This window comes from Parasteatoda tepidariorum, chromosome 3 (genome assembly GCF_043381705.1).
Source record: "Parasteatoda tepidariorum isolate YZ-2023 chromosome 3, CAS_Ptep_4.0, whole genome shotgun sequence".
NCBI lineage: Eukaryota > Metazoa > Arthropoda > Arachnida > Araneae > Theridiidae > Parasteatoda > Parasteatoda tepidariorum.
In genome coordinates, this window is record NC_092206.1 from 90484631 (window position 1) to 90494475 (window position 9845).

The 9845-nt window shown below is 28.8% G+C and overlaps 1 protein-coding gene across 1 annotated transcript in view; it reads left to right on the forward strand.

The window, feature by feature from the left end:
- The first annotated feature begins 3349 nt into the window (after positions 1-3349).
- The window catches only part of LOC107452714 (uncharacterized), a 63453-nt gene continuing 56957 nt past the window's right edge, over positions 3350-9845 (forward strand). Inside the window, exon 1 of the mRNA XM_043049188.2 lies at positions 3350-3632. Coding sequence (XP_042905122.1) covers positions 3518-3632 — 115 coding nt within the window. The 5' untranslated portion in view covers positions 3350-3517. The remainder of the gene's footprint in view (positions 3633-9845) is intronic.

The following is a 9845-nucleotide window of genomic DNA, read 5'->3' on the forward strand; positions in this document are numbered from 1 at the left end:
TTTACTTACCTCCTTATAAATAAATTTAAATTTGGTTTTCTTGTTTTCCAAAGAAAAATTTTATTAAGAATGGGAATTATTGATATCACGATTTATGTTTGAAAAAATGAAGTTGCAAATAATTTTAAAAACTCTTAATTGAAGTTAAATTTTAATTTCAAAAATTGAATAAAACAAAAGGTAACAGAATTTATATCTGAATTAAAAATGGTTAATTTAAATGACGCAATTAAATGAGTTAAAAACTGGAATTTAACTGCAACGTTTTACGTTTGTCTCAGAAAAAATCTCTTGACAAAATGACCTAAGTAAATGTTAACAAGAGTCATCCCCTTGGATCCCTTAAAAGCTTACATCCGTTTTCTTAGAACATCTAGATAATTGCTAGTTTCAGACAACTTAAGGGACATATAGATGGTACTGTAAATATATGACATTTTATAAAAGCACAAAAGAGCCCAGGGTCATAAAAATGATTTAGGCTATTTAAGGAAGGAAAAGGTCATTTTCCCATGGTGTAAAAGGAGATGGTTATGAGAAGCAAATTTTTCGCCCCCTCACTTTTATTTCAGAAGAAAATAAGCTTTCTATTTGGAAAATAGATTCAAAGATGACTTTTTTTTTTAGTTACCAATTTTTATTATTTTTGAGCACTTTGAAATTTCAGAAGGGGCGAAACACTATGTTCGCCCCCTCATTACTATTTCGAAAGAAAATAGAGTAAAAATTGGAAATAAAATACTTTTTCTACTTTTACTTTACTTTAAAGTCAAAAAACATATTAATCGCCCATAACAGAATAACTTGATGTATATCTTCAGAACTGAAAAATAATAGCTTTTTTTTCCTCTAAAATTACCTATTTTACTAGACTTCGTCTTGGCGAATAACTAAATATCAAAAGAGGCAAGGCACATAAATGTTAGAGGAATATAAAGATTTCTATTTCAAAAATAGCTTCAAAATTGAAAAGTTTTTTTATTTTTTAAATTACTGATTTTACTTGACTTTATTTTCGTGAGTGTCTAAATTTCAGGAGGGGCGAAACGCATCGTTTGCCCCGTCATTAAATTTTAGAGGGGTCCTCTGCCTCCCCCTGGTTGGCACGCCACTGGGTCTGACGCAATCAACTACATTCAGCTGTGGCCTTTCCCCTTTTCTGCAAAGCGTGTTTGTTCTTTTAAGAAAGGGAAACATTTTGTGAAAAGGTGTTTTACTGTTTTTTACCCTTCCCTTTATGTTATAGTAGGTACGTAATTACAAAAAAGAAAATTTTCAACATCTCTATCTTAACACAATTTCTTTCCTACATATATATAATTAGAGTGCTTTATTTCGAAAAAAAAAATGAAACATGATGTGGTCTCTTCATATGGGGCCCCCTTGACCGTTGGGGCCCCGGGGCAGTGCCCCGGCTGCCCCGGCGTAGTTACGGCCCTGTATATAACTACCCAATTTATTTTAATACGAAGGACAAACAAAATGAAAAATACTCTGCCAATTTATGGGCATATAAGCTCACACGATTAACACCAAATCCCCCCTTTCATTGTAGGTACCTCCACTGGCCAAAAAAAAAATGATACCACACAAGACATTTTTTGATGTAAACTCTAATTTTTGAAATCCCCCCTTGTGCGCCACTGGCTTAAAAAAATTAAATGCATTTTATTCAATTCCAGACTCAATTACCTTTCATTTGATACCACACAAGCCATGTTTTGATCTAAACTCTAATTTTTGAAATCCACCCCCCACCCTTTTTTTGGCTTATGTCTGATGGATTTATTCGTTTTTAAAAATGGAAAGAAAAAAATTAAAACACTTTCCTTCACAGAAGCCAAACGCACTGGACAATTTGCACAAGCACTTTTTGAAAGCTTTTTTGCACTAACAATTTAAACAAACTATTTTATTTCGCACCAGCCGAACTCTAGTGGCAAATAATGCATTGTTTTAAGTCTACTTCCTTTTTATATGGAGTTAAAAAGGGCTGTTAGATCTTGATTCGCTTGGTTTCAAAATTGTTGTTTCCAGGGGCCGAAAAACTTGTCAATTCTTGAAAGGCGGTGATTGAGTGGTTTTGTCATGTTGAATTGGATTCAACTAGATTTTGCCTTAATGTTTAAATATATTATATTATTTGAATTATGTGCTTAGAAATAAAAATGATAAATTCTGCCTGCCGCCTCTCAATCTTGTCAACTATCATTTTGGCGCCCCTAGATCATTGCGCTCCGGGCGGCCACACGGATCGCCCTACCCTGGGGCCGGCCCTGAATTGTTTTTGCTTACCAAACGTACGAATGTATTTTAAATACAATTTTTGCATTCATCACTTTGTGCATGAAGCGGAAAGTAAAGTTCTATATCATTTAACAAATCTCTTTAACCGCTATTCATAATCATATATTAATGTAATTTGCACCAAAAAATAATAATTGTAAAACGATTAATAAGATCCGACACCGATTTAAATAACATTTTCTTAAAATGTAACGTAGAATTACATTATTATAATAATACTAATAAAAACAATCCTCCAAAAGTCTTAATTTCGAAAATAAACAAAATAAAAAACGTAATAATAACAGTACGGTAATTTTAATCTTTAAGTTGGGGAAGCAAAAATATTTANGTGAAAAAACAATTGCTTAAACGATCCGGCAACGACATTGTCGTTCACACATTTGTCGTCCGATTTTGTCGGTATCGTGTCGTGTAATGAAAAAGCGCCCTTAAGTTGGGGAAGCAAAAATATTTATAGGAAAACAATATTTTTATGACTTATATTAATTTTATGCTGGTGACAACCAAACCAATATGAAAATTAATGTGGGAAAACTGGATTCTACCATGTGATTTTCCAGCCAATAAAAATGTATTGACAACAATGGAAAACATCATTAGATTTTTGTAGTATGAAATTACCCATTTCGGCCTTATATGAAATTCCGTTATATTATTGATAATCATAATTAATCATGCAGAGAGGTTGTTTCAATGTCATTTTTTATTTGTTTAGGCGTATAAAATCACGTGAAATAATAGATAAATTCAAGTAGGTCAAATTCGAACACGTGCAGCTATTTTTAAGTCTCGTGATGTTTTTTTGAGACTTGAGTATTGCCATTTATTTTAAGATAACCAAAGACTGTACACATCTCTGAACCTCTTCTTCATTACATAAAAAAATACATCTCAAAAACATAACGTAAATATTACTCTATCTTTTCCTTACGTTAAGATAACGATAAAAAGAATTCCATTCAAAAGATTTCAAGATATTGCCAAATACAGCGATAAATCACAAAATGAGGCAATCGTTTGTTGACAATTCGCATCTCTTATAAAGTAAAAAACGTGTCGGCTGCCGGTTTAATTCAAAACGAATCTTCATCCGCGATCTGTGTTCGTGAATTGCTGTTCTCTCTTGTTGTGTCATTTAATACACAAACAAAGCTAAATAAAAATAGATTAAATCATTTATTTAATTTAAAACGTTAAAAAAAAAGTCATGGCGAGAACGATATTTATTTTGTGGATATTCACAGTATTAGTTTTAAGTTTTTCTGATGGTGGTAAAGTTCCTACAGTTTACGATGTTTTGCGACTGGTTTACCAAGTTTGCTGTGAGTAATAATTAAATATATTGGCTTATTTTGATAGTTTTAATTTATATATACGCAAATATTGTTTGAAGAAAAATGTTTTAATTGATATTTTTACAATGAATAAAAAAAAAAAAATTAATTTCCACGTTCAATATAAAACTTAATTTATATCGAATTTCAACGAGCATCAAACTTAATTTTTAAATAAAATAAATAACTGCCGATTATGTTACTTTGAAAACTATATTATTTTTAATTAATTTAATGATTGTTGATTCATTTTTCATAAATCATATTTTTAAATAAATATCTTCTCTAAAATCAGCCCTTTTTGTTTTTAAATTTTACAAAAATTTAATTTACTCAAACGGATTAATTAAACTGTTAAGATACAAAGCAAATAATTTAATAAACGACCTATAAAAATTTACAATCAATAATTCAATTTATAATTCTTTATGTTGCTTTCACATTTAGGGAAAAATTTTAAAATTTTTAATGACTAACATTAGTTACCAGAGATAGAAAGTCGATAGTTAACTCCAACTGCGGCTTTTCGAGGTAGTTTGACTTCGACTTCTATTCGAGGTAGCTTGGAAATTAGGAAAAGTATTTTTATTGTTTGGAAGGTAATTGTAAATTATAGATTTCTCTATTTTATGCGCAATTAGGGTTAAGAACATTTTACTTAACGTAGCGTTTTTAATACTATAATATAATAAATGAATTATAAAAAAAAGAAAGAAAAATCTGTACAAAGATTGAAATCGTACTAAACCACTGAACTATGTGTCAACTTCTCAATCTCACACACATGTATAATCACTTAATGACAAGAAATTTTTTTAGTAAATATTTATGCACTATGAAACTATTTCTAGAATATATTACACTCATTTGCATATATTTTTAATAAAATTAATTATAAATTTGGTTTTGGATTTTATAAATTAAAAGATACTAATTAAATATATTTATTAATGTAGATGTCACAATAGTTTCTAAATTTTTCTGAACTTTTAAAAAAAATTTTATAGTTTAATGAGTCATAATTCAAATAATTATCAAAATANTATCGACTTATGAAAAATACCGGTCAATAAATTAAAAGACACTAATTAGATATATTTATTAATGTAGATGTCACAATAGTTTCTAAATTTTTCTGAACTTTTTAAAAAAATTTTAATAGTTTAATGAGTCATAATTTAAATAATTATCAAAATATTTATTTGAGTGATAGTTTTTCACATAATTATAAATATTTGTTTAAATAATTTTTATAAGAAAAAAAGTTTTTTTTTAATCACTCCTTAACGTCAGTCGGAGTCGAGCCGTGTCCCGACTCACTCATAACATGTTTTTGGTAAATAAAATTAAGAAATACATTACAATGAAAGAAAGAGTCAAGACTAAGAAAGTTTCCAAGATTCTTTTAAATATATTAAAAGGAAATTCTTTTTATGTCATGTATACATAATGAACAACAGTAAGAATAAGAAAAATGTTCGATTAAAAAAGTTGTTGACGATAACCATGGAACAAAATCTTCTACAGCACTTCCTCCAACCTCTGAAAGAATATGAACCTGGAATAAAATAGTTAAACAATTATTGAGAGAAGTTTAAAACTCCTGTCTTTGTAAGGGCATAAAATCTACGATTTAAGTAGCATAAACGAATCGTTATAAATATTAATCCATAAACACTCATATACGAAAATGATGTAAAAAGTGATTTTAAAGTAAATGTTGTAGCTCATTAATGTTTAAATTAAGTGGGTAATTTCTAATGTTTGCTATCCCTGAATTTCATTTTTGGTGATAATCATAAAATATTACTTTTTGAACAATATTTTACGAATATCGCCGAAGGTCCAGAATGTTTCATTTTCAAAGATTAAAACTAAGAATGGAACGATTGTGCTATCAGTAATAAAGTTTTTGCCGATCTGTTTTAATGCGTTTACATATTGTTAAACGGCAAACAATTGTGAAATATTACGAATAACCTTTACTAATTTATTTCTAAGTCATAAAAATTTTTATGGATCAAAATTAATCCATGCATTAGAAATTCAGCAAATATCGGTAAGTGGCATTAACCAATTCGTCGAAGATGTAGGATCGATGATGGTTTTTCAGCAGTTGGTGGATCTGATAAATATCAGAAATGAATCCATATTGTTCGTTGTAATGGAACTGGGCGTCTGAGGCCTTACTGCCCTTTTACCATTCATCCTGAAATTAGATTAAGAAACAAATTAATCCATATAGAGGGATATGCCAACTACTATGCTTCATAAAAAATATTTCATTGAGTGGTAGATAATCAAAAACTAAAGCTTTCAGAATGTTTGGTTATTTTTTCAATATTTTAAAAGCAGCCTAACCTCATATGAAGTGGCGTTTTATATAAACTTTCGATTCATTTACAAGTAGTGGTGAGAAAAAAAAAACTTCTTACCAAATTTATAAAAGGAAGATTAAAACATAAACACCACTAGAATAAATTCTTCCGAAAGGCGTAGAAAGTTGGCAGACCTGCCCCCATATGTTACCTGTATCATTTTGATTTGGTGCAAGGAAATTGGGTTTGATTATTTTTATTATTCCTAAATATTATATTGAGTTTTACCAATATTTTCAATTTATAAAATTTAATGGTAGAAATAAAGAACGAGAAACAATTTTGGATAATGGTAAAAATTGGTAGGGCATTTATGCTCAAACTAATTTAATACTTTCTTGTGTTTAACACTTCAGTTTTTAAATACCATGCATCTTCAGATAGCAATATAATTAGATATCCGAATGGTTTTCTTTTCGAAAAATTTCAGATATTAAATAAATTGAATAGCCAATCCATATATTTTTTAAAAAATTAAGCTTACAGAAACGTTCTTCCGAAATGGGTTACAACAGGGTTCATATGCATCTGAAAAAATTAAAAACTTTTATTTTTTAAAACGAAATTTGTTAAATTTTTTTAAAAAGAAGCTTAAAAATTTTAGTATTCGCTCTCATTAGAGTGTTCAAAAAATCAGTCTTTAGACATATTTACGTGGAGTAAATAAAACATTCTAGTTCACGAACACAATAAAATACTGCTTTTTAGATTGATACCACTTTTTAAATTTCTCTACTTGCTTCGAATCCCATAAAACGACGTTTAAATGCGTTGATAAGGATAGTAAAAGCCAGATGGTTCGTAAGAAACGACGCAATAAGTACACCACGACCTCAAAATCAATGCAATAGACAAATATATAGGTAAATCAAATATGAAATTCTATGAAAAAGCCATCTCTTGCTCAAATTTCAATAAAATATTCCCATATTGAAATTTAATTGAAGGCAAGAACATTAGACCAATAGCAGCTCACTATTGCAGTGACGCATGATATTCCCGACATACATAAGCATTATATACACTTAAGGCCACAAGTGGCCTTAGGTGCACAGATATTTAATACACTTCAGCTCAGTTCAGTAAATGAGTTAACGATAAGTTATTGTAACTATTTTTTACTTTATATTTACAAACTCCCCTGGCGAAAAGCAACTGTATTAGGAATTTTTATGGCAAGTAAACGTGTAAACTTATATTTTCCTGTTATTGACATAATTCTAAAAAGTTGTCAGAATATATTTTGGATCCGTATCTACCAACTTAAACTTATATTTTAAAATACTTTCTTTTTCGAAAAATTCAACTGAAATTTGACTTAGTATAAATTTATGCAATTTAGCCAGTACTTAAATCATATTTGTATAATTATGAGATTATTGAACAACGTTTTGAAATGTTTATATGTTGTGGTGGTCTAAATCTCTTTTTATCACATTTAATTAAACCAATAATCGAATAGTTAAAGAATACATGTTGCTACTACCAGAAAATAAAAACTCTAAAGAAGGTAGCAGCAAAAATCTATACATTTGATAATTTTAAGATAGTTGAAGATCTTATTATGAAAGAGTGATAGGTTTTAGGTTTAAGAAAAGAATAAAATGTGAAGAAGTTTTGTGAAGAAACAGATAGTCTTCGTTTAAAACAGAAATGTCAAAGCTAAATGTTGTGAAGAAACTGAAAATCTGCATTTAAAACAGAAATGTTAAAGCTAAACGTTGTGAAGAAACAGAAAATCTGCATTTAAAACAGAAATGTTAAAGCTAAATGTTGTGAAGAAACAGAAAATCTGAATTTAAGACAGAAATGTTAAAGCTAAATGTTGTGAAGAAACAGAAAATCTGCATTTAAAACAGAAATGTTAAAGCTAAATGTTGTAAAGGAGCAGAAAATCTTTGTTTAAAACAGAAATGTTGAATCTAAATTAGTGGAACAGAAATTCCGGCTACTTAGCTGTTAAAAATTTTGATTTCCTTCGAAATTAGTTTTTAACGAGTAGGAGCGACGATACGCGATTTTGGCTATTTAAATATTTATTGTAGAGCCCAAAATGGGCCCACGATCCATAGTTCAGGTCAAAATAGTAAGAAATTTGTGGTTTGATAAGATTCGAAATGCAATTAAATTATTAGAAAACTGAACTTCCGTCCTTCCTTGTTTGTTTTCAGATTTATTTGACAATTGATGTTTCGTAACCTCATTTAATTGTGTTTCAAGATAGTCTATTAAATACCAACTTCGGATCTAAATCCAGACAAGAACTTCCCCGTCCCGCCAATCACTTGAAAAATATCCAATTTAAGAATTACGAAAATTTATTTCGTGCAATTTTATCTTATTTTTTAGATTTTTCAGTAATTGTCACAAACCGCTTACTACCTTAGCGAAAAACATTTTGGAGGAAATATAATAAAAAGTGATAGAGGATTTTCAGATTAATTAATTCTTATTTAGATGAAATCACAGAGTGGAAAATAATAATTGCATTTTCTAAACCCATTTTTACCTCGTATCTGACAGTTTGTATAATAATGAATGATTGATGCGGCTAATGAAATAGAAATTTCAATTTAGTTCGTAAAATCATAATTTGAGATAACACATGAATTCCCTGTCGAGGGGGGAAGCATAAATGTAACATTTATCTGAATAATAAAATGATGACAGACTTACTAAATATTTAAAGTGATAGCAAAATTAATCCTATAAAAATTAGGTGATGTTATTGATCATATGAATAATATTAAAATCTGTTTAAATATATATTTAACAAGTTGTGATGTTAAGTGGTAATAATTTGTTTTTTTTTAAATTGCTTTAAATTTTTTATTTATTTTTTAAATTGCACTATTTTCTCATCCTTTCTCCTAAAATAAGCTGCCAACCCCGAATTTCATCACTACACAATACTTGCAGTAGCTGTGAAGTAATTGAGTGTGCATAGGTGTAGATTACAATATTAAAATTCTAAGCAGAACAATAAAACAACTACCTATATGTTTAAACAAATGTTTTGGATGGTAAGCAATTGAAATTTATTCAGTGCTTTAGAAATCTATTTAAAATCTTCTTGATTACTGCAATTTATTCTACGTACATGACTTCGAAAATATCTAGTAACAAAAAAAAAAAGAAAAAGGAAATGAATGTATTTTGTTAGGAAAAAATTTATGTTTTTTTTAATAGAAAAACTTTACTTTTTTGGTAGGTCCGTCATGTATTCGCATCTTTTTAAAAAGCAAAATAAATCTCACGAATTAACGTATGACTCAAGTGTTGCCACCTTAGATTGAGAAATACACGCGGATTGAGAAATACATGCCATGTTTGATAAATACAAATATGGATAAATTAGATTAGAAAGCACATAATATATGCACGTGATCATGAAAATGAAATAAAAACAAACGATGAAACCAAAAAAAGAAATAAATGCTTTACTTTTCTTCTGAAAACAGGTATGGAATTATTTATTTTGTAAGTGCACGACTTTTCATAATCGGTTATTATGCCGGGAGAATTTGTTTTATAATTATGGCGCAAGTCATGTTAATTTGATTTTCTAACAAGCCTTTGAGCTTGTTTGAAAAATCAAAAATCATTATTATGGTTAAGTTACAGTTCAAATAAAATTAGACAAAATGAAATAAGCAGTTGACCCTATTGTTCTACTTTCGTTACGGTTATATAACTAGACAATAGGAGTTAGGATTCAGAAAGTTGACTCTGAGTAAAAATAATATATTCATATTTTTATTTCAGGGGCTCACTTTTGCTTATTAGTGTTTAGTATATATATATATATATATATATATATATA